Here is a 25,556-nt window from a genome sequence, read left to right on the forward strand (position 1 = left end):
TGAATATAAAATGCACATGGTGTAATGGATAATATCACAAAATAAGATCATATCATACAATTAAAATGACTGTACAGAGAGAAGGAAAGAGGAGCACACACTCAGTTTTAAGTGTCAGGTTCAGCATTGGAACCCTGTTCCTGAATTTTGATGTACATAATTTTATGCCAGATGAGCTGAACATATATTTATAGTCTGAAGTTCTAGGACTGATTGTCATGCTAAATAAAAATACAACCACTATATATATTAGTGTTAGAACCAGAACAAAGAGGATGATGGGTAGAGCAACATGTTCCAGTTTTTTTGTTAATTGGCAGACAGTTGCATTAACCTCTTTAGAAATCTGAAGTTCTTTCCACATTTAGCATACTGAAAAAATCTAGTCTTTCTTCCTGTTCTAATTCTGTTTTATGCAATTTATGACAGTAACTTGCGGTGTAGAACCAAGAATGAAGCCTGCATGAGGGGTAGAGCACTAAACTTTGGGCACCTAAGCAACTAAATGAGTCCACGCTCTTAAGATGTTTCCATTCCTTTTTGCATAGGAAGAATTTGGTATCCATGAAAGATATTATCTGAGTGTAGCTGAGTAGGAAGCCACTCAGGCAGGCTATATTAGCCAAGACGAAAAGGCAGAGGTCAGAAATGGGTGCTTCTGGGCATTGGTCTTGGTCTTGGTCTTGGTGTCTCCTCCTGTGACTGTTTATGCATTTTTGAAGTAGACAAACTTGGGCAAAAATTAACAGAGGTATTGGAAGCCACATCCAGGACTAGGATTTTCCTCCACCTCACCCAAAGGCACACTTTATTGCAGTGGTATGACCAGCTTCTTCTGGCCCTGTGAATTTTGTATTGTTAGCTTCATGGCTGCACAACTTCAGTGGAAGACCTGAAGACCTCTTCTCCAGTCTGGAGCTAAGGCACTCTCTGGAAAAATGGCTTTGAATCAAACCAAGGAGGACAGCTGGCTTCCCAGTTGTTTAGAATGATCTCTAACCACTAGACTATTACATAGAAAGTGCAGCACTGGTTTTTCTGTCGTATTTGAACCAAAACAGTGAAGTCTAATCTGCGGTCTGATCTCAGTATAAGGTTAGGTATGATCTTAATTCAGAAAATGGATAAAATCTCTCTGGGGACTTAGGCACGGGAAAAAGTAGTCCATGAACCCAAGTGAAAAAGATGGTGGCATCCTTAGCTCTACTAACAAATTTCAGATGTGTGAATACTCAAGTAACCTAGAATACTGTGGACTGTATTGTTGAACTAAGACACCAGTATTTCACCTGGCCTCACCTGAAGTTCCTAAGTCCTTTTGTGGATCTGTGCCTATATTCACAGACACAGTGATTGGCACGGAACAGTGTTCAGAGTGGTGTCTTGGCACTCAAAGCACCGCGGTCATGATAGCTACACAGTCTGCTTTAAAGCAGCATTTAATTTTGGTGATTCACGGCCATGGTGCTCATAACAATATTATTCTGGTCTCTCCCCCTCTTCGTTTTCCTCTGAAATTGGTAAATATTATATCACGTTCTTTATTCTGTTATCTGTCATAGACCACAAAATAATCTCAGAGCAACACCAGATTTGATATCTGTAAATCTCAAATATTAATTTTCTTTGTCTAGTAAGAAAATTGTTTTGTGTACAAGAAATAATCTAACAATGAGGTAAACTTTATGAAGAAATCATAACACTCTTTTAGTATGTTGCAAATGCTCCTTCAGAATAACTTGCACTGACTCATGGAAGATCTTTTGTGGATGACTGATTCCTCATAAAACTGTGGTAACTAGGTCCCAGCTGAAACACGAGCAGCACTATGCTCTTCTTCCTGATGATGCAGTACATCAAACAAATCCCCTAGACGCTCCCCATTACAGGCTCAGTATCTGTCTGGTGGTGGTCATGGAGATGAAATTGTGGGAACCAACGTTGTAGATCAAAGCCAGTGTGAAAAAGGGTATGTAAATACAAGAAGAATACATAACTAAGAATGTTTGCTAGTGCATAAGTGTCTTGAATTTCACAGCTTAATTCCTATTTAAATTCTTGCATTGTAAGTGGGTGATTTTCTCCATCCGGTACAGTTATAGATCTTCCCTTAAAGGTTTTTTCCTGTGGCAACTGCATACTGAGTCTCTGTCATCAGGCTGTGGTACAAGTTCCATTCCATCCCGTATTTCAGGTTTGCTGGCTTGGCGTTTGGCATATTTCTGAAATACGTAAACAACATTTAAGAATGCTATAAACACCAACGTATAATTCATGAAACAGATTTTTCCTCCTCCCTTCCACTCACAAGCTTGCCTTTATCCAGGCTTCTTATGTCATTGTTTATAGCCTGTTTAGAAGCTCTCTTTATAACACACCTACAAATAGGCTACATTGCTTCTGAAAACCTCCTTTAATGTTTTCCCTGCCCTATTATTAACGGTAGTTTGAATATTGTCATTATTTGTGCCCCTAACCACTTTATGCAGATAATGCTGTTATTTTTGTACACTGAACAGTTCCAATTTCGTGTCAACCTGTGGCTGCTGAAGCTGAGATCTAACTCTGCACAGCAAAACTGGAAAAATAAATTAGTACTTTCGGAGAACAGAAACTTCTTTCACTAGAGATTTGCATCTCCTAGGGAGGCAATGACTTCACCCCTTGCCACTCTACTAGCCATACTTCAGGAATTTCTTTTCCATGTATTCATTGTTTTGTAGTACAGTGGAGTAGCTCATGAGGGGGTAAGCATGAAGGGAAAACGGAAGAAAATTGTGTACCGATTATCTCCTATGTATATTAGAAACTACATAACAGGTGACACAGGTCTGACTGGGGAGGGATGAGGGGAAAAAAAAATCTCTGACTCTAAAACAACTGTTAAGTCAGGTTGCCTCTTTAATGATGAAGCAAGTTTTAGCAAAGCTCTTCACGCTGATCTCCTGTGAATATGAACCATGTCTGCTATTGGTATAAGTAAGGACTGAATATGGAATTTTTACTATTAGTAGCAGTTGGGGGAAAGTAATAAAGTGATCTATTGTACTAACCTGGAGCACTTTATAATAGTAGCAGTAAAGCCTGTGAGGCTGAAGTAATTCTCTTGCCATTAATTGTCCTTCTTTAGCAATTTTTCTTGCTTCTTCATCATTTTCCTGGAAAATTGAGACGAAATTAATGAATAACAGAGCAATCAGTGAGTTACTCACTGGCATTAGAAGTTTTATTAAAGGGGCTATTGAAATCTGCATCTTTATGTGCAATTACTGGCAGACTGCAAAGGCATGTTTCAAACTGCAGATTTTTAAAAAAATACTGGATTGCTTTTATGGTCACAACTGGTACCTTAGGGCTATCAATAACAACTTTCATGGGTAACTGTACAATTTTGAAAACACAAATGGTTAATGCTCTACTGTTTTGTCCAAGCCACAAACCTTTTCAAAATCAGGTCTGACATCTCCCAGACATCCTTAGTTTTACAGAAGACAAAGCTACAGCTCTCGTCCTCTCCTATGCAATGCAATTCAGTGTCTTCCTTTTGAAAATAACTCTGCTTGAATTAATGTACTTACTTTCAAGTGTTTTAGGTCTATATTTCAAAGCTTTTAGTATTCTCATCTGATTATTCATGAAGAACTACAGTACTCTCAGAACAGAAACTATCACTATGTTTTTTAACCTAATAGCTAAACTTAAAGCACAAATGGTGTGTTCAATCACACAGTTATATTGGTTTGTTTGGTTCCAGAATCCCAGCCTCTCCTTCCAAAGCATTTTACAGAGCAGTGATTTTTGTACATTCAAAGTACAAGCAATGAATTTTGTTCTCATCAGGACCTAAAAAAAAGCGATAGACTTAAGTAGTATCTAGGATTCTGGACATTTATTTGAAAATTACCTGTGTTAGTCATTATACTAAGGCTCTGACTCATGAAACACTTCTGCACATACCTAAAATGAATTCTTAAGTATTTCCCTGAAAAGAGGTGGTTACTTGAATTAAGGCCTTCCCATTTTATGCTAACAGCAAAATGTACTTCCTTTATCAAGAGAGTTCATTAAAATATGTATGTGGAAATACAGAAAGAAGAGAGTGTTAAGATAAATTGTTTATATGTTTATCACTTTGAACTTGAATTAATAATGGAACTTACCTTAGCCCATCTTATTTTCTCTAGCAAGTCCTGTAAGTTTCTCTTAACTGGAACATAATGTTTCCAAGGTTTTAATCCAATATAGAAGTGTTCATAGTACTGGGAATCCTGCTTCAATACTAGGCTATCTCCCAGCAAGAGGTATGGAAACCTGTAAGCTGCTACGGTGCCATCCACATTCACTTGGTATTTGTACTACAATATGAAGATAGAGGAAAGAAAGGTGAAACATTTTGAATCAGAATAGGAACACTGACTGTATAAAAGATTATTTTCACAGGCAAGATGTAATTGTGTTTATTAATTCTCATCTTCAAACCTGTTTTATTTGAGGCAGGTGTAGTTTCATGGTGTTCTGGATAACATAATGGTAAGAAGATTTGTTTTCAACCCAAGACTGACAGTCAGGAACCTTTGTGTCACGTGAACTGCCTCATGCACATGCTCTTGGTTGTTACAGCATTTCTGATGTATTATTCTCTGGAACAGAACTTCAAGTGCCATGTATTATAATTGTTTTTTACAGGACTCTGTCCCATTTACTTTTTATACCTCTGTTGCGGTGGAATTTGTGTGTTAAAGTGCAATAAAAACACCCATCTATTTTTCTAACTTGTTACTACAAGGACTTTTTCTGATATCCACAACATACTTGCAAGGGACACAAGTTGCGCCCATTGTTTTCATATTTAACCCAAACAAAAGAAAGCCTGATGGTGAGAAATCAAATTTCTCAATCTATTTTAAAAAAAAAATCTCCCAAGAACTCTCTCTATTCTTTAGAAGTGTGTCACACTATGACTTTGATTACAGGTGGTCTATCTACCCCACATGGACTAGTGTTCCCAGCGTAGCATAATTGTTTTGTTTACTGAATGGAATTAGCAAAAGTATGCCTTGTCTTTTCAGTTGGTAAGAACTTGACAGCAAAATTAATCCAAGACTGTAATTTGCTTGCTACCTTAAAGAAGTCAAAGAAGCCCATCAGCTGAACCTTTCCCAGCTCTTTTTCTTTGTCTCTGAAGAAGAAATATCCTGTTATTCCAGCATCTAGTAGTTCTGGATTTTCCTTGGATAACTTGACAAGATGGAGACGTTCTTCTCGGCTGTCTCGACCTCTAAACAACGCTCGCTCAGTTTTGTTTTCCCAGAACGGGCCTACGAGCATTGAGTGATAAGGTAAAAGCAAACAGTACTGAAATGTTCATGATATGTTTAGTGCAAATAAGCAACTTGCTGTGACAATGGCATTACACTCAGGGACGTGGTAAGACAGGCATGATTTCTCGTAGTGAATCCATAATCACTTATTAATCAAAGGATTTAAACTCCCAGTTCTGGCTTGGATTTTGGGATGAGAAACGGAGCCACTTACAAAAAGGAAAATCAGAAAATTGCTTTTCTACTAACAATTTTATATTTAAATAACTTGAAATATCTTGAAACCTACATATGGGATTATAATCAAATTATGTAAGTAAAATTCTACTAATAAGAGTAATTCTCCATCCATAAAGCTTGCCACCATAACCAGAATTTCTTTAGTAAAATCCACTTCAGTTACCCAGCAATTTAGTTAGGTCTCTGAGGAATCACTTAATGATGACTTCAAGAAGAAAAAAAACGGCTGTACAGAATCACAGAATGGTTGGGGTTGGAGGGGACCTCTGGAGATCATCTTGTCCACCCCCCTGCTTGAGCAGGGACACCCAGAGCAGGGGGCACAGGAACGTGTCCAGGCAGGTTTTGAATGTCTCCAGGGAAGGAGACTCCACAGCCTCCCTGGGCAGCCTGTTCCACTGGTCTGGCACCCTCACAGGAAAGAAGTTTTTTCTCATATTCAGATGGAACTTCCTGTGTTCCAGGTTGTGCCTGTTGCCCCTTGTCCTGTCATTGGGTACTATTGAAAAGAGCCTAGTCCCATCATCCTGACACCCACCCTTTAGATATTTATAGGTATTGATGAAATTCCCCCCTCAGCCTTTGCCAGGCTGAACAAACCCAGGTCTCTCAGCCTTTCCTCATGGGGGAGGTGCTCCAGTCCCCTGATCATCTTGGTAGCTCTCCACTGGACTTGCTCAAGGAGTTCCATGTCCTTCTTAAACTGGGGGGCCCAAAACTGGACACAGTACTCCAGATGTGGTCTCCCTAGGGCAGAGTAGAGGGGGAGGATAACCTCCCTTGACCTGCTGGCCACACTCCTTTTAATGCACCCCAGAATACCATTGGCCTTCTTGGCCACAAGGGCACAGTGCTGGCTCAGGGTCAGCTTGTCCACCAGCACTCCCAGGTCCTTCTCATACCCTGTTCTCAAGATTCTTACCAAGAGCCTGAAAGACTTCATCTCTGCTTATGGCTGGCTTTCAAAAAACATTAAATTTGTCCTTCCTTATCTTTCTGCTAGGAGTTTCCTTAAAGGACCTACTTAAGTGGAGTAGGCTTTTATCTAATTGGAAGAGCAGCTGTACTAAATCAGTAAACACAGAGTGCTTCAAACTGGTAAGTTAATTAAAAGATTTAATATAAAAACTAATAAAGATAAACTGTGAACTAATAAAAAGAAATTAAATACCTCCTCACTTAAGTTTTACTCCTTAGGTATTGTTCATGCCATTTGCCTGATCCCTAAGTATTTCTGGGGGTGGGGGACAAGGAAGACACCTGTTAGTAAAACTGACTCTTTAAAAGCTAGAAAAACAATTTAGATCCCACTCAGGTATTTTTTAATACAGACAATATTATCTTATTTGAAAGAGGCTGCAGCATAGTACTAGTTTACTTCTTTCAGGATTCAAATTCATTTTTATGTAAACAGAACATTGGGCCACATCACTGTCAGGAAAAGGATTACTATTTGATTAGGAGGAACATATTCAAGTCCTTCACTGAGGAGAATGGCCTTTTAATGATATTTACTCTTCTTTTGATGGGTCACAGTAACGATCTTCTGGATACCTTTAAGTTAAAATTCACCATTATTGCAAACTGGACTGCTTAAATTTTGGCTCTAAATCCGTATTAAACACCTTCTCAGTAGCAGTTTGAAAGTGTTTACAATATGTAAAGACTAACCTGCTTGTATTAGCAGACCTCCTACAGCACTTGTGAACTGAAGACTAACAGGTTATTTGAATGCAGCTTGCTTCTTTGATGGAATTTACAAATTATTTTCTTAAATCCACGATCTCTAATTTACCTGTATTTCCTTGAATAGAAAGGAGATCATTTGTGACTCCACGTAGTGTTTCAAGAGTTGAGTGGGTTACATCATAGGTTGGAAGGACTATATCCCTTGAATCCACAGAGCCACACCATGAAATGACAGGTATAGGACCAGGTGTATCATTAGCTTTCCGATACTCAACTGGCCAATCTCCAACATTAAGATAAAACTCCACATCAGGAAGATGAACCTAAATTTATACCCAATAACAACACAAAGAGAGAAGCCGTTTGTCACTCTTACATATATTCCTCAATTCTTTTATGTCATGCAGAATCAATAAACCTACTAGATCATTAATAGATTTAGCTGAGCTTAAGGTATGAATTTCAAGTTTCTGCCCCAAAAGCAAGTTTGAAAGGAACACTCACAGAGGGCAGGAAACAGCTTGCAGAGCTGGGCCTTAGTCCCTGCAGCCTTCCTAGCAATTTCATTACTTTCAAGCTCAGCCTCCACACATTATCCCTAAGATACGAAGTCATCTTGATGAAAAAACAAATCTTACTTCAGGAATTCTAAATCTGAAGATACACCAACAAATTCAGTATTGCCGTATTAGAACATGACTCAATAGTCTTAAACAATCAAAACTGATACCTTTCTTGCTAGTGACAGGAACATTTCGTCAGAGAACATTTTGAAGTCTGTATACTTCCCTAAGGAGCGACGGTAGATGTGATTATTGAGAACAGTGTAATGAACAATAGCACCTCTTGTTTGACTGAACTTTGTTGGGATTTCCTTAAGCATTCGCTGGAGGTCAATGGTGGGAAAAGAAATGAAGTCCTTTGTAATCTGAGGTTCTTGGGATGGACAAGACATAATGTTCTGCCAGATCACAGGGTCTTCTTCAGGACAGTCACAATATTCATGATAAACTGGTCCTGCAGAAAACAAAACACTGAGAGTCTATGTTTGTGATTCTGCATCAGTTGTAATTCCCCAAACACATGGGCATATAAATATAGACATTACAGTGGCTTGGAATTTTTTGTTCCAGGTTTTCTAACGTTTTCCTGGGCAATCATCCTCTCTATAACATTTGTGGGGTTTAGCTGTGTATTTCAGAAAACAGCAACATTCTTCTCTTTTCAGAAATCAAAATACTAGATTTTTTGTTAACAGGGTAAAATTCATCTGCAAAATGAAGCTCCATTATTGTGCTACCTGCCAACTGCATAGGGTATTTGGAATTGTTCTAGCTGTCTGTAACTACCAAAGCTCAGGTATTAGAGTTTCAATTTTAGCCTAATTTAGAAGTTTGATACGGCAGTCTTTACCTCTGGCATAAGGCATTCTCTTTTATGTATAATCAAATATTCTTTCTGTCCTTTTGAAGCAGAGAGCTGAGGTATAAGCAAAGGCCTCACAGGTGTGAAAAAAAGCCCTTACTTCATGGACTTCTAATCAAAACAGGTTCTTTCCTGTGTCATAGTTTCATGGCTGCTGGCAAATGTGCACCAGCAGAAAGAAGGCATACTACTACCTTGAGGACTCAGGACAGTTTCATTTTAGTTTGAAGACATTTATGAGTTTGTATTTAGGAAATTTTATTTAAAAAAAAAAAAGACTGAATTCTGGTTAGAAGAAGTAGTGGTGAATTGAAACAAGGCTCTCCAGAGAAGTAACTTGTATTATCTTTTTCTTTGCTAAACAGCTGTCCATTTGAGAGCAAGAGAAAGAAGCTGAAGCAGATCTAGAATGAGAGAATATTTTGCCTTGTTTTCTATGCTTTTAAATAGTTCTTCCATAGTATGGACCTGCACTGAATTAGACTGGGCTAATGGAAAGAAAGTTAAATATTGTCCGGTTAAAGAAATACTGTCTTTGTTGTTATGAAAGATCACACTTTTTAGAAATCACAGACACTTGAATTATAAAGTGTTGGGAACAATACTAACTCCTTGCTTTTGCAGGTAATATTTTCTACATTAGATAAAAGTAACACAATGTTTAATACCTCCTTGAAAACAGTAAAAATGCAAGCATTGTTCTCTTATTCCCTAACAAATCTAAGGGATTTCCTTATGCAGGAGGGAAAGTGAGATGTCCGGACACATCACCTTAATGTCAAAGGCCATAATCTACAGGCTTATGCATCTAGGTCTTGTAACTTGGCAATGTATACAGACTGTCACTCCTTACTTCTCTGTGTAAGGAGAATGTTTGTGAGGAGATTGCATGGACACAGGCAAACAAACCTCTCATTTCCCATCTCTTCCTCTAGCAGTAAATTAGTCCATAGCATTTCTGTAGATTACATGAAATAAAAAAAAATACTCTTACCTTTCAAAATATAAGGAGATTGAGCTACATGCTGATCACCATAAAATATTTCAATTTTTAACCCTTTTCTGACACTCCCATACATCCGATACCGCATAAGAAATGTGCCATCATTTCTATCCAAAGGGCGAGGGGTGTAAATTCTGGTGACTTCTTTTGGAGAAAGTGCTTTAATTGCCACTTTAAACTGTGCTTTTCCTGCAAAGAGGAAAATGAAAACAGATAAAAGCACTTTAAGCTATTAGAATCACATATATGAAATAAACGTGAGAGCAAACTCTACTGGATTAAGTCCATGGAATTTAACTTTGCACTAGACTTTTTTTTTAATTATACCAAGTTGGTAAAATTCATTTCCAGTGATGGAAGATCATCCTACCAATTTTTTTTGATCCCCACATACCTAATAAATGGAAAACCTGTAGATGGAGATAAAAAGTTAAATAATGATTACAAGATAGAAGGAAAGGCTAACAGTATTTTGAAGCAAAGATTAGGCTTAATACTAAGCTTTCAAGTTAGTGCTCTGAGGAACAATAATTTCCTCTAGACTAAGAAAGAAAGGAAACCAAGTTAAAAATAACAGGAGAAAAGAATACTTGCCAGCTTGTGGAAAGGCAGAGGCTGCATGCAGGAGTCAGATACAAATTGTTCGCCTTTGGGCTGCAGCTGACTGTCTTGCAAATTTAAAGTCCCAGCTACTGAAAAGCAGGGATAAGAGAATGATAGTAGAGGTGTTTCCTGGACATGTGTCAGACCTTAAAGATCACCAGCATTTCAGCATTAATGCACTGTGACTTTTTAACTGGGCATGGAATATTTTGTGGACAACACGAGTATGCATAAACATAATCTGTTATACTCCCTTTCTGTCACTAAAGGTCATCGTCAACTTTATACTTCAAAAAAGAGGGGGATGGATTATTCACAAAATGTTATAGTCTAAGCATTGCAGCCCAAACAAATGTAATGAATGTTACCACAAAGTAGTATACAGAAAGAAATCAAACTGAAAAATCCAGATAAAATCAAGGCGTTACTAAAGTTTGAATCTGTCCCAACAGCACTAAAAGATTGAGATGTTACAGTTAGTTAATGCTATACAATCCATATTTTAACATATATTGCATCCACAAATAAACACACTGATGTGGTAAGTACAACAGTCATTCAGCGATCAATCATGTCTTCCTTAGAGCACTGGATCTTGAAATTGGATTCAAGTCAACTACTCTGCAGGAGTCTCCTGATTATATCAGGCAAAATCCTTATGACTTCAGACATGCATTTCCTGACATGTCATGCCTTTTCACAGAGAGAATAGTTACCCTGAGTAACTCAGATTCTTCCAGATACTGTTGTCAGAGTCGACTCCTCAATCAATAAGCATATGGTCAGTGTCTGTGAGCAGAAGAATCTCTCACAGCTGAACACACCCCCTCTTCTCATTTGTGTTCCAATGTAAGAATGTAAAGTATGGATTATTTGTAATCAGCCCACAGTTTTCTTACTATTCAAAGTCCATGCCAGCTAAAGATGCCAAGAAGCAAGTCAGAATACCTTCATTTGACAACATATTGAAGAAATAAAATGAAGCAAGCATTCATTCTTTCTTGCAATGCCAGTGTGGCAAGCAGCATTCCCACATGCAGAATATTGCCTTCAGTAGCTAGCAGATCTATCATAAGGAGCCCTCATTTGATTAAGTATCAGTCCAGAATGATTTCCAGAGTGCACTTCTGACTTCTGAGTTGAGGAATGTTAAGGTTGCTCAAGAAATGTGGTACTTCCTTTTCAGAGGAACGAGTGGACACCTCCCTGGTTGCTTAGGCAGTAGACTGAAGACACATTGGCAGTACAGTTATGCAGTGTGACATTTCCTTGGACAAGTGTAAATATAGCTCAGGCAATGCTAATAGACTTGAACTCCAGAACTATTTCTCTGAATGGTAGAATCATAGAATCATAGAATCGTTAAGGTTGGGAAAGACCCTTAAGGTCATTGAGTCCAACCACTAACCTGTCACTGCCAAGTCCACCACTAAACCATATCCTCAAGCACCACGTCTACCCTTCTTTTAAATGCTTCCAGGGATGGAGACTCAACCATCTCCCTGGGCAGCCTGTTCCAATGTTTGACAACCCTTTCCATGAAACAAGTTTTTTCTAATGTCCAACCAAAACTTCCCCTGGCGCAGCTTGAGGCCATTTCCTCCCATCCTATCGCTTGTTACTAGGAAGAAGAGACTGACCCTCGCCTCGCTACAACCTTTCAGGTAGTTGTAGAGAGCGATAAGGTCTCCCGTCAGCCTCCTCTTCTCCAGGCTAAACAACCCCAGCTCCCTCAACCTCTCCTCATAAGACTTGTTCTCTAGACCCTTCACCAGCTTCATTGCCCTTCTCTGGACACGCTCCAGCACCTCGATGTCCTTCTTGTAGTGAGGGGCCCAAAACTGAACACAGTACTCGAGGTGCGGCCTCACCAGTGCCGAGTACAGGGGCACGATCACCTCCCTGCTCCTGCTGGCCACGCTATTCCTGATACAAGCCAGGATGCCATTGGCCTTCTTGGCCACCTGGGCACACTGCTGGCTCATGTTCAGCCGGCTGTCAATCAACACCCCCAGGTCCTTTTCCTCCAGGCAGCTCTCCAGCCACTCCTCCCCAAGCCTGTAGCGTTGCACGGGGTTGTTGTGACCCCAGTGCAGGGCCCAGCACTTGGCCTTGTTGAATCTCATACCTTTGGCTCCGGCCCAACGATCCAGCCTGTCCAGCTCCCTCTGTAGGGCCTTCCTGCCCTCCAGCAGATCGACACTTCCACCCAGCTTGGTGTCACCTGCAAACTTACTGAGGGTGCACTCAATCCCCTCATCCAGATCATCAGTGAAGATATTGAACAGGACCGGCCCCAACACTGAGCCCCGGGAACCACCACTCGTGACTGGCCGCCAACCGGATTTGACTCCATTCACCACAACTCTCTTGGCTCAGCTGTCCAGCCAGTTTTTAACCCAGCGCAGAGTTCACTTGTCCAAGCCGTGAGCAGCCAGCTTCTCCAGGAGAATGCTGTGGGAGACTGTGTCAAATGTGTTAGTTTAGATCTAACATTGCCACAGCTTGGGATCTCTACAGCTAGGATCTATGTGAGTAGAATTGATTCAGATTGGTTCCCAATTTGGGAGCTCTTCAACTTGTTTTTGTGTATCTGCAAGCAGAGTCGTCATCAGAGAAAAGGCAGAAAAGTATAGTTTTGTCCCCTTCATATGTTTTTGGCATCTAGCTACTGATTACTTTTCAAGATGGCATAAAGTAGAAACAAAATGATAATGTAAGAATGGCTGTATGATCATAGGCCATAAATTGACCTTTAAACCAAAGTTCCACTCAGTATCTTGGACCTTAGTCTCACTAGCAGAGGTATGCAAGATGATAGTAAGAACAAGGAAATTACAGAAGAATAACCTTTAAATTACTGTTTCTAGAAATCTGCAACGAAAGGACTTGAAAAATCACAACTTATATACACATAATTTCAATAGCATTCAGTGAAGGGCCCCAGAAGGGATAACTGATTAATCCCCATTTAAACATGCTGGTATTTGTTGCATCAAAAGCATCCTAAGGCAGTTCTTTTTCCAAAATGTGATTATATATTAGTTTGTTTTGAAACTTCTAATAACACAAGAATTATAGGCATAAAAAAAAGTTCTGGGAAACAGTTTTAGTTCCCCATTTGTTTTCTCCTTGAATTAGCCTGAATCCTGTAGCCAGTTTCAAAACTGTCCGTGAGTCAGATATCCAGAACTATTCAGAGACTAGTCAGGTTCTTTTGCAATCTATCCTTCAGCTCTTCTTTGCTCTGGCAAGATTATGATGTACCATGCAACACCTGATAATAGAAATATAATGGAGAAACACAGAATAACGAGAATCGCAGAACTGTTGTGTTTGGAAGTGACCTTGAGATCATCTAGTCCAACCCCCACTGCTTGGGAGAGCCAGAGCAGACTGTCCAGGACCGTGTTCTGTTGAGTGTTGAGTACCTCCACAAATGGAGACTCCACAGTTTCTCTGGGTAATCTGCTCCAGTGTTTGACCACCTTCACAGTAAAAAAATGGTTTTTTGTGTTCAGACTGAATTTCACGTGACTTCTTCCAGTCTTCGGGAATGTCTCCTGTTTGTCATGATCTTTCAAAGATGATCAAAAGTAGCCTCACAATGATGTCAGCCAGCTCCCAGAACACTTGTCAGCACATGCCATCAGGCACCACAGACGTAGGTGTGCCCAGATTTTTAAGTGTTCCCTAACCCAATCCTCCTCCACGAAGGGTAAGTCTTTGTGCCAGACTTTCCCTCTGGTCTCAGGGGCCTGGGATTCCTGAAGGCTGGTCCGACCAGTAAAGACTAAGCCAAAGGCGGCATTTCAGTACCTTGACCTTTTCTGTGTCATTTGTCATCAGGTCCCTGCCCCATTCAGCAGCAGGCTTATGCTTTCCCTAGACTTCTCTTGCTGTTGATGTAGAATCCTTTCTTGTTGCCCTTCACATCCCTCACTGGATTCAACTCCAGATCAGCTTTGGCTTTCCTAACCCTATCCCTGTACAATCAGACAGCATCTCTGTATTCCTCCTGGGTCATCTGCCCCTGCTTCCACTTCTTGTACACTTGCTTCTTCTGTCTGTGTTTAGTCAGAAGCTCCTTGATGATCCTTCCAGGCCTCCTGCTGTCTTTGTTTGATTTCCTGCTGGTAGGGATGAACCATTCTTGAACTAGGAGAGGCACATATCAGGCAGCTGAGAAGGCAACAGGGAAAGACCTTCTCTTCAGAAGAAAGAGACTATTTTAATTTTCATTCTTCACAATGATTATGATGTAATTAGACTTCTCTAGGATTTGGATTACAGAGAAAATTAATAAATGCCAACTGGGATGACACTGCAAATGCTTGAGGTTAAGACTTGGGACCAGTTTTATTAAATGAGGGCAACGTACCCAGGTCTAACACAGTTGGGACAGCATTTTATTATTTTCCTCTTGTGTGGTCCATATTTTTTTATGACCAAAGTATCTGCTTTTCACTCTACCAGAGTGAAGAGACTTCAGAGACTCTAAAGACTCTGAATCTAGTGTCAGCACAGACACTAAGACTGTGGTAAGTCTTCTGAAAGGCATGAGAAGAAAACATCAGGGAGTTGGTTTCCCCATGAATGGTCTTCTGCATGAGGACAGTGTGGAGCTGTAGTCCAAATAAGAGGAAAGACACATTTCTCCAAAGGTGTGTAACAATTTCGGTTCCTCATTCAGCTAAATACTGCCAGAGGTCTTAATGCAGGAGTCTCCTCCTTTTGAATTTGGCAACGGATTCCATGAATGACTCTCCTGAAGGAATGGACATCTCTGCCATTGTTGCCAGGGAAGGGGAAATCTCAATCCATCCCACTCCTAGCAGCTTGATGCCAGTGCCAGCAAGAGAGGCCGAGAGCCTGGGGAAGGACCACAGGTCAGCAGGAGAGCACCTGAGGAGCAGCACAAAGGAGTTCCAGCCACTCCAGCCAGTAAGTCAGCTTCATCGGGGCCCAACTTAAATGCTACTATGCAAACGCATGTAGCATGGGGAATAAACAGGAGGCGTTAGAGACATGCGCGCACCTGCAGGGCTATGATCTTATTGGCATCACGGAGATATGGTGCAATGGCTCCTATGACTGGAGTGTTGGAATGGAAGGATACAGGCTCTTTAGGAAGGACAGGCAGGGGAGATGATGAGGGGGTGTTGCCCTCTATGTCACTGACCAGCTGAAGTGCACGGAGCTCTACTTGGGGGTGGCTGAGGAGAGCTTATGGGTCAGGACTAAAAGACGGGCAGGGACAGGTGATGTTATAGTGAGGGTCTGCTGCTACAGGCCACCCGACCAGGAACACCAAGTGCACGAGGCCCTCTATAGACAGACAGGAGCAGCCTCACACTCACAAGCCCTGGTCCTCATGGGAGACTTCAACCACCCCGATATCTGTTGGAGGGATAACACAGCAGGGAATAAGCAATCCCAGAGGTTCCTGGAATGCATTGATGATAACTTGCTTCTCCAAGTGACAGAGGAGCAAACAAGGAGAGGTGCTACGCTGGACCTTGTTCTCACCATCGAGGGCTGGTGGGGAAGTGAGCTCCAGAGCAGCCTTGGCATCAGTGACCATTAAATGGTGGAGTTCAAGATCCTTAAGGCACTGAGGAGGGCGCACAGCAAGCTCACTACCCTGGACTTCAGGAGAGCCGACTGTCCTCTTCAGGGATCTGCTTGGTAGAGTACCATGGTATAAAGCCCATGGGAAGAGGGGCCCAAGAAAGCTGGTTAATATTCAAGGATCACCTCCTCCACGCTCAGGAGTGGTGCATCCCAACAAAGAAGTAGTCAGGCAAAAATGCCAGGAGGCCTGCATGGATGAACAAAGAGCTCCTGGACAAACTCAGACACAAAAAGGAAGCCTACAGAGGGTGGAAGCAAGGACAGGTAGCCTGGGAGCAATACAGAGAAATTGTCTGAGAAGCCAGGGATCGGGTTAGGAAAGCTGAGGCCCTGATAGAATGAAATCTGGCTGGGGATGTCAAGGGCAACAAGAAAAGCTTCTGTAGGTACATTGGTAATAAAAGGAAGACTAGGGAAAATGTGGGCCCTATCCTGAAGGAAACAGGAGACCTCATTACCTGGAATATGGAGAAGGCTGAGGTACTCAATGACTTTTTTTTGCCTCAGTCTTCACAGGCAAGTGCTCAAGCCACACTGTGCAAGTTGCAGAAAGCAAAGGCGGGGACTGGGAGACTGAAGAACTGCCCACTGTAGGAGAAGATCAGGTCTGAGACCATCCAAGGAACCTGGAGGTGCACAAGTCCATGGAACCTGATAAGATGCATCTGTGGGTTCTGAGGGAACTGGCACATGAAGTGGCTAAGCCTCTATCCATCATATTTGAGAAGTTGTGGCAGTCCACTGAAGCTCCTGCTGACTGGAAAATGGGAAACATAACCCACATTTTTAGAAATGGAAAAAAGGAGGACCTGAGGAACTACAGGCCAGTCAGTCTCACCTCTATGCCCAGCAAGATCATGGAGCAGATCCTCCTGGAAACTATGCTAAGGCACATGGAAAATAAGGAGGTGACTGGTGACAGCCAACATGGCTTCACTAGGGGCAAATCACGCCTGACGAATTTGGTGGCCTTCTACAATGGGGTTACAGCACTGGTGGATAAGGGAAGAGCAACTGACGTCATTTACCTGGACTTGTGCAAAGCATTTGGCACTGTCCTGCACAACGTCCTTGTCTCTAAATTGGAAAAACATGGATTTGATGGATGGGCCACTCAAAGAGTTGGGGTCAACAGCTCGATGTCCAAGTGGAGACCAGTGACAAATGGTGTTCCTCAGGGTCAGTATTGGGACTGGTGTTTAACATCTTTGCCAGCGACATGGACAGCGGGACTGAGCGCACCCTCAGCAAGTCTGCCGATGACACCAAGCTGTGTGGTGTCGTTGACACGCTGGAGGGAAATGATGCCATCCAGAGGGACCTTGACAGGCTTGAGAGGTGGGCCCATATGAACCTCATGAAGTTCAACAAGCCCACATGCAAGGTCCTGCACATGGGTCAGGGCAAACCCAAGCATAGATACAGGCTGTGCAGACAATGGATTGAGAGCAGCCCTGAGTAGAAGGACCTGGGGGTGTTGGTTGATGAGAAACTCTGCAAGACCCAGCAGGGAGCACTTGCAGCCCAGAAGGCCAACCACATCCTGGGCTGCCTCAACAGAAGCACGGCCAGCAGGTCAAGGAAGGTGATCCTGGCCCTCTACTCCGCTCTCATGAGACCCCACCTGCAGTACTGCATTCAGCTCTGGGGCCCCCAACATAAGAAGGACACGGACCTGTTGGTGCAAGTCCAGAGGAGGGCCATTGTCGTGGTTTAGCCCCAGTCAGCAACCAAGCACCACGCAGCTGCTCGCTCACTCCCCCCTGGTGGGACAGGGGAGAGAATCGGAAGAGTAAAAGTGAGGCAACTCATGGTTTGAGATAAAGGCAGTGTAATAGGTAAAGCAGAAACTGCGCACGGAAGCAAAGCAAAACAAGGAATTAATTCACCACTTCCCATGGGCAGGCAGGTGTTCAGCCATCTCCAGGAAAGCAGGGCTCCATCACGCGTAACGGTTACTTGGGAAGATAAATGCCATTACTCCAAAATGTCCCCCCTTCCTTCTTCTGCCCCAGCTTTATATACTGAGCATGACGTCATATGGTATGGAATATCCCGTTAGCCAGTTTGGGTCAGCTGTCCCGGCTGTGCCCCCTCCCAGCTTCTTGTGCACCCGGCAGAGCACGGGGAGCTAAAAAAGTCCTTGACCAGTGTAAGCGCTACTTAGCAACAACTAAAACATCTCCACGTTATCACCGCTGTTTCCAGCAAAAATCCAAAACATAGCCCCATACTAGCTACTACAAAGAAATTTAACTCTATCCCAGCTGAAACCATGGCAGTATCCACCCCTTATTCCATACCATTTACATCATGCTCAGGTTCCACACTATCCAATACAACCTCATTAACCTCCACCCCCTCCAGCTGTTCCCAGCTGGTTCTGAACTTACTGCTGCAGAGACATGAGGAGCTCCCGATCTACCCAAAGGACACGGTAGTTTTAGTTGGTGGCAGTTTAGATGCAGGATGTATTTTATAAAGGAAGAGTGACCTATTAACAAAGCTCTCTGGGAAAAAGGGAAAAAGCTAATCCCTGAAAGGGAGGAGGAAGAAAAGGGAGGTTGAATATTTAATGTGAGTACAAATTATTCACCAGAGGCAATAGGATTTTTGTCTACGATTTACAACGTTCATTGCATAATGGGGCCAAGGCCTCCAAGTGCTACTGCAGTATTTAATAATAACAGCTTTTTGCTGATTTCTTTTTTTAAAATTGGAAGAAGATTACCCTGGTACTTTCACTCACATTTTTCTGTTTTTCTCAATCCAAACAAAGGATAAAGTACAAAATCTGTCCTTGTTGAATCGTCACCATTAGTACTTCTGTGTTACCCTGAAAACCTGTCTGAGACAACATTTTAAGTACAAAATAATTTTCCAGTCCTGAAGAGAGACTAAAGTACAGACACAGTCAAAATGGGATACTTTTAAGACATCCAAATGATGACACTTGCTTTTTTTTTTTTTTTTTTTTTGCTTGTGTAGCTTACAAGAGAGGTATTCCATGCATGGATGATCAAGTGAAGAAAGGCCTGGTCCTGTTCAATATCTTCACTGATGATCTGGATGAGGGGATTGAGTGCACCCTCAGTAAGTTTGCAGGTGACACCAAGCTGGGTGGAAGTGTCGATTGCTGGAGGGCAGGAAGGCCCTACAGAGGGAGCTGGACAGGCTGGATCGTTGAGCCGGAGCCAACGGTATGAGATTCAACAAGGCCAAGTGCCAGGTCCTGCACTTGGGTCACAACAACCCCCTGCAGCGCTACAGGCTTGGGGAGGAGTGGCTGGAGAGCTGCCTGGAGGAAAAGGACCTGGCGGTGTTGGTTGACAGCCGGCTGAACATGAGCCAGCAGTGTGCCCAGGCAGCCAAGAAGGCCAATGGCATCCTGGCGTGTATCAGGAATAGCGTGGCCAGCAGGAGCAGGGAGGTGATCGTGCCCCTGTACTCGGCACTGGTGAGGCCGCACCTCGAGTACTGTGTTCAGTTTTGGGCCCCTCACTACAAGAAGGACATCGAGGTGCTGGAGCGTGTCCAGAGAAGGGCAATGAAGCTGGTGAAGGGTCTAGAGAACAAGTCTTATGAGGAGAGGTTGAGGGAGCTGGGGTTGTTTAGCCTGGAGAAGAGGAGGCTGACGGGAGACCTTATCGCTCTCTACAACTACCTGAAAGGTTGTAGCGAGGCGAGGGTCAGTCTCTTCTTCCTAGTAACAAGCGATAGGATGGGAGGAAATGGCCTCAAGCTGCGCCAGGGGAAGTTTTGGTTGGACATTAGGAAAAACTTGTTTCATGGAAAGGGTTGTCAAACATTGGAACAGGCTGCCCAGGGAGATGGTTGAGTCTCCATCCCTGGAGGCATTTAAAAGAAGGGTAGATGTGGTGCTTGAGGATATGGTTTAGTGGTGGACTTGGCAGTGATAGGTTAGCAGTTAGACTCAATGACCTTAAGGGTCTTTTCCAACCTTAACGATTCTATGATTCTATAAAAGGTAATAAGGTCTTGGTTTATGCAAATTGCTAGAGAAGAACAAAAAACCCAGCCACCCGACTTCTGACATGTATGCAGAAGAGAAATTAAAAGATCTGAAAAGAAGGTTTTTTCCTCAACTGTTTTACTGAAATCATTGCTGGCTACTTTTGAAGATGGAAATTGTGAAATCCATAGAGTCAATAAAGAGGCAGCTGAACAAAACAGGTTAACTCAGCCAAATGGGCTCTGTTGAATAGCATGTACTTTAACAACATTGGGTGTGAGGGCCTATATCCAGGAACAAAGAAGTACAGGTCGTGGTAGGAAGTTGTGTGTGACCACCAAAAAAGCCAGGCATTGTGGTCAACAAAAGACCTGAAGAGAGGTCCTACAGTGCTGCAGCTATGAAGGTAACTGTAACCGAGATGCACTCAGTTTAACTACACTGAAATGAGTGCGGGAAGAAGTGTGCCACCTCTCCTTGAAAGTATGTGGTAAAACCTGCAAGAATACCTGGGAGGCCTTGAAAATATTCGTTAGCAGAGTACATTGATCATCTGAAGAAGAGTTAACAGCTGCCTTTGTCATGGTCAATCGTACATAAAGACATGGTGGGCAGTTGTTAAACCTAGGGGAAAACCCGGCAGAAAAGGAGGATATGGAGATCCAAGTATCCAAAGAAAAAAATGTATGCAGTTTATATTAAAAGTAAGTTCTATATTTTCAGCAGTGAATTCTTAAATCTTTGGAATAATTTTTCTAGGGCAAGAGAGAATTCTGCATCACTTGTCGTCTTCCTAAAAGGACAGGTCGAAGACTACAGCCTATAGGTCAAAATTAGTGTGTGATGCACAATGATTCTGGTGGTTAGACTTGACAGAAAACTCATCTGGATATCAATCTGTTAATTATCCCATATGCTTCATACTGGATACCAGTAAGAACTGACCTACTTGACTGAAATTCTAATCCACAATTTAACAGATTCGGACAAATTTCACAAATGGGAAGCCTTAACTGTAGCTCCCCTGCTCTGATCGCAGTATTCTTGTTTGTGCTATTGAAGTGATAATGCAGATTTATTTAGCTACCCCAATCAGAGTATTTTGAGATGTATTTAGTTTATATTGGGAAGCAGTGCCTTAAAAAATATTATTAATTGCAATTCTTACTGTCAGGGACTAGAAACTTGTCTCAACATTGTTGGCAGGCAAGTTTCTCTACCAAACCCTGATCGCTACGGCTGCTGAGCAGAACTGTTTAATCACCAAGGTCAACCTGACAGGAATGTGTGCCTGTTGTCTCAGAGTACTCATCCTCCGCACGTACGCCCAGGCTCAAGGCCGACTAGCAATGTATGGGGGGGGACTCGGACCCTCTAGAACTTTCAATCACCCTCTAGTGACGGTACTGGGCACACGCCCCACCACCGAGTGGGAGGTGTGGGTATGCAGAACAGTTACTGACTATGCAGGAGAGCAACCTTATAAAAGGGGAAACCAGCAGAGACAATGGGGGCGCGTTCTGGAACATCCCCCCCCTCCACTGGCTTCAAAGATGCATCAGACGCTCGGACTTCCCCCCACCCAGACTGGACGGACTGCTGCAGATCTGTGGTGACAGCTATCGCAACAGTCCCACTCCCTCCCTCCTGCGCGTTCCCTTTTTCACCTTTTCTTTTTTTCTCTCTTTGTTTTTCTCTCCTGTATCTATTTCTGGCCAAATAAAGTGACTTGGCACTTGACTCCGTTTTGAGTCTTAATTCTGTTTCTGAGAATGTAAAAGGAACCTAGTCACGATAACACATTGGAGTTAATCAGAAGTTAAGCCCAGCTGCCCCCAATCTCCCAGAATCATCTGAGGTCAGTTGGAAAGCAAGGGGGTTTAACCTCTGCCAAACTGTTCAACCCAGCAGTGGATCGTGACACTGACATTTTACAAATAGAATTTGAACATTTAAAATAATTTGAGAACTGAAATTTATAGCCCATGCTTATATGAGTACATTAAAGAGCGCTCGTGCACTGAATACGATCAACTGTACCATTAAATTGTTAAAGGATCCTTGGCACTCTCCTAAATAGTTCTTGGCATGGCTCAGCAGTTAGCACGGGCCAAGCCAACAGCTCTTGCCTGTCGGCAGCACACACACACCGCCTTGGATTGGAGGCTACAGAATGTTATGGTATGAATGGAGACCACTCCATGCCAGGTGGCATCAGGACCTGGAAACATTCCAGAGACATTGGATTTATTAATAGAAACACTAACACACACGCCCACACTGAGGTCAGAACGAGGTTCTCAGTACCCATGTCCTATCAGTTTATCTTGGAGGACTGAAACTAGCATAAGAACCCAGGTGAGCTTCACACCTTTTTACCTTTAGTGACCTGTTGTTTGAACCCCAGGCTCTCCCTGGGTGGCTGAAATCAGCCTCCCCTTCACTGGCAGCGAGTGCGCAGTTGCATCGTTCTCTGCAATTACAAAGCTGCGCTGCAATCCAGCACCAAGTTGCAACAGCAGCTGGAGAAAGTCCAGACCTGAAGTATCGGGGGTTCCGTCAGACTGAAGATGTAACCTGTATAATATATGTCTATTCTTTAATGTCACAAGCAGCAGCCTTGCAACTAAAAGACACGAAGAGCCCGTGCATACCTGGTAGATATCCGCTCAGTAGTGTCTATAAGAATAGTAAATGATACAGAGCAAAATGACTAGTTCTACCCTAAATAAATTAGCGACACAGGATTCCCACTGGGTGGCTATCTCAGGGTTACCTTCATTATGAAATCCATAAGGCAGATGTTACTCTTGTTCTAAATTAAAACCGTTACTACAGAGCACGTGACATTAACTTGCAGCAGAAAACAGCTGGCTGGCAGCACACCGCTGGGCTGCGAGAACAAACCCCAATTCCCACTCTCAGGAGGTGTCATGGATGGTTTGGGCTTGTGCTGAGTAAAAAGGAGATGAAACTTATTCCTTCTTCCCAGAGCGGCAGTGGGATAACGGAGCCCAGAGGGCTGCGCTTACCGAGGCAGGGACGTTAAGCAACTGGTGTGTGTGCAGCACGAGTTACGTTAGCACTTCCGAGCAGGGTGATGGGACTTCTTTACACCCACTGGCTCCAGGAGCACTAGTTCATTCTCAGCTCGCTGGATTCTTGCCGTAAATCCTATACCGTTTAGAGGAGGCTACGGGTGAGGAGCAGAGCTCTGCGGAAGGCGGCGCTCGGCGGTACCAGAAGGAAGAGGGGTTTGACCTTGCGCTCCGCTCGGCACCGGCCCTGCGATGCGGGACCGGGCGGGATGCTGAGGGGCGGGGGGTCAGCCGGAATCGGCGGCGGCTCGGTGAGCGCTCGGGACGAGGAAGGAAGGGAGGGAGGAAGTAAAGAAGGAGGGGAGAGGGGAAGGGGTGGGCAGCTCCACCAGTTCCTCCGAGGAAGCCGCAGCCCCAGGCAGGGTCCCCGCCCGCCCGCCCAACAGCACATCCCGGTACCTGGCGGGGAGCGGGAGAAGTTGCGCCCGGCCGCGCTGACCGCCTGGATGTAGAAGTACCGCACGGGCAGGGTGAGCCCCGCCTCCAGCCCGGGGCCCCACGCCAGGCTCCGCTCGGCGCTCACGGCCTCCGCCGACTCCGCCGGCCGCAGCAGCGGCAGCAGCAGCGGCAGCAGCGGCAGCAGCCTGCGGCTCCCCATCGCCCCGAGCCGCGCTGGCCGCGCCCGCCGGGAGCGGGGGGCCGGGGCCTCCTCCGGGCCTGCGCGGCCCCGCGCCCGCTTCCCGCCCCGCGGGGCGGCCCGCCGGGGCCGGGGTCGGGGCGGGGGCCGGGCTGTGCTGTACCGGAGGGAGGCGCGGGAAGGGCCGGGCCGCTCCCGGGCGGCTGAAGCCGGCGCTGGCTTCCTGGGCCCGGGGCCAGCCGCAGGGCGCGGGCACCGGCCACCCCGCCTGGGAGCCCCCGGAGAGGGGTCGGGGAGCGAGAACCTGCCCCCGCAGAACCCGTGTGCGCTGGGCCCTGCCCACGGAGCTGAGGCTGCCGGTGCCGCCCACTGAGGGTCCGCGGTGTCCCACACGCCGGGCCGGGGCGGGAGGCAGAGGGGGGCTGCAGCGGCCTCGGGAATGAACCCCGGACCCACTTGCCTGCGGGCAGGCTGCGCCCACCCAGCGCTTCCATGTCCTGAGGGGTTTTCCTTCCCTTGGCCGTGGGCGCCGTGCAGGCCGAAGTGAAGAGCAGATGATCTGCGGGTTCCCGCCCTGCCCCTCAAACATCACCTTACTTGTGTTTTAGGACACAATTCAGCCGGCAGCTGAACAGCTGGTCTGGAACTTAAAGAAGAAAAAAAATCATATTTCTCTAAGTCTTATTAATTGTAAGTGCTGTATCAGCTTACGGACAGATAGAGAGTGCTGTACAAGAAAAAAACTACATAATTTAAAATTCTTCCTCACTGTTTCTAGGATTTCCCACAGTGACTGTATTTAAAGTGCAGGTCAGAGCAGGGACCCTGCACTGGCACAGTGTTCCCTCGTGTCCCGGGGAGGAGGAGGCCGAGCTCACGCCCCTCAGCCCCGCGCCCTGTCCCAGCATGGCTCAGGCACCCACCCATGTTCCAGAGCTGCCGAGTGCCCTTGGAGCCCACGGGTGAGGTGCTACAGGTGGCCCTCAGCAGTGCCATTACGCTTGGGGTCGGGGAAAGAGGGATCGTGGTATTATTCTCTAAAAAATGTAACAACAAAGTAATTTAATGGTTTTTAAATGATGGAATACAAGTAAACGGGAAATCCTCAATGATTTGTCTCCTAAGGTGGCTGTATAATTTTAATCGGAAGTGTTTGCTGATGCTAGGATGTATTTCAGGGTGCTGGTAGATGGTCGTACAAGGCTGTAGGAGAATTAAATCAGGCTTCCATGCAAGCCTGGATTTTCACATGCAAAACAACGAATGAATGCTGTGTGGTTTTGAATAACATGAATTTCAAGTCTCTGTGCATACAGACCACGAAAAACAGGTTCCTTGAAAGTGGAATTACCAAGTCTGGTTTCCTCCTTGCTTTTGTCTTCAGTCTCCTAAACTCCCTCACCTCAGATAACCACAAATCTCCACCAACATACCATGTGTGATACTCCCAACAGGCAAGAGAAAACATGTATAGTGTTAATGTAGAGTTACGCCTGTGCTGCTTGGCCAGGTAGTACAGCCATGGCTGCTGCTCTCAGTGCAGGGATCAGGGAGGGCGGCTTTCCTCTCCCCCTGCACCAGTTGGGACCACATTTGGAGAAGAAGGTGGCTGGGAGCAGAGTGGATTGACCAAGGGCCAAGCATGCCTGGCCGACCCAGTCGCCTTTGGTGATAAACTGGCTCTGCAGACGAGGGGAGAGCAGGGAATGTCATTTGCCTTGAGTTTAGCAAAGATGCGGCTGCCTCCCACAACACTCTTGTATCCAAGTTAGGATATTATGGTCTGGGTGGGGAACAACCAAATGGGCCAAAAACCATCAGGATGTTTGGTTGGGCTTAGAGGGGGCTGGTTAATGGGTGGTCTCTACCTGGCAGCTGCTAACAAGGGGAGCACCTCAGGGACCTGGTCTGGGATGAGCCAATGGAGAGCTCTATCACAGGGTTTGCAGATGATGCCAAGCAGGGGGACTAGTCGGTGTGCTTGAGGGAAGGG

The 25,556-nt window shown here is 44.4% G+C and overlaps 2 protein-coding genes and 1 long non-coding RNA gene across 4 annotated transcripts in view; 2 read left to right on the forward strand and 1 right to left on the reverse strand.

Moving 5' to 3' along the window:
* On the reverse strand, nucleotides 1-23,684 carry POGLUT3 (protein O-glucosyltransferase 3). Of its 2 annotated transcripts, none has more exons than XM_075082433.1 (8): nucleotides 23,386-23,684; nucleotides 9,670-9,867; nucleotides 7,981-8,267; nucleotides 7,357-7,573; nucleotides 5,122-5,318; nucleotides 4,161-4,355; nucleotides 3,054-3,158; nucleotides 1-2,222 (listed from the first exon to the last, which is right to left on the reverse strand). In XM_075082433.1, exons 1-8 carry the CDS (start codon nucleotides 23,582-23,584, stop codon nucleotides 2,097-2,099), a joined length of 1,524 nt encoding a protein of 507 aa, XP_074938534.1. In that variant the 5' UTR covers nucleotides 23,585-23,684; the 3' UTR covers nucleotides 1-2,096. The 2 variants fall into 2 exon arrangements, with proteins under 2 accessions (XP_074938534.1, XP_074938545.1); XM_075082444.1 differs by lacking the exon at nucleotides 23,386-23,684 and adding an exon at nucleotides 10,273-10,367.
* The window catches only part of ATM (ATM serine/threonine kinase), a 579,279-nt gene that overhangs the window by 105,515 nt on the left and 448,208 nt on the right, over nucleotides 1-25,556 (forward strand). The gene's annotated exons all lie outside the window — the stretch shown is intronic.
* Nucleotides 23,368-24,734, forward strand: LOC142052423 (uncharacterized). Its single transcript, XR_012658831.1, has 3 exons — nucleotides 23,368-23,456; nucleotides 24,172-24,253; nucleotides 24,342-24,734. It is a non-coding gene; the product is annotated as an uncharacterized LOC142052423 (long non-coding RNA).

Source organism: Phalacrocorax aristotelis, chromosome 1, assembly GCF_949628215.1.
Source record: "Phalacrocorax aristotelis chromosome 1, bGulAri2.1, whole genome shotgun sequence".
Taxonomy (NCBI): domain Eukaryota; kingdom Metazoa; phylum Chordata; class Aves; order Suliformes; family Phalacrocoracidae; genus Phalacrocorax; species Phalacrocorax aristotelis.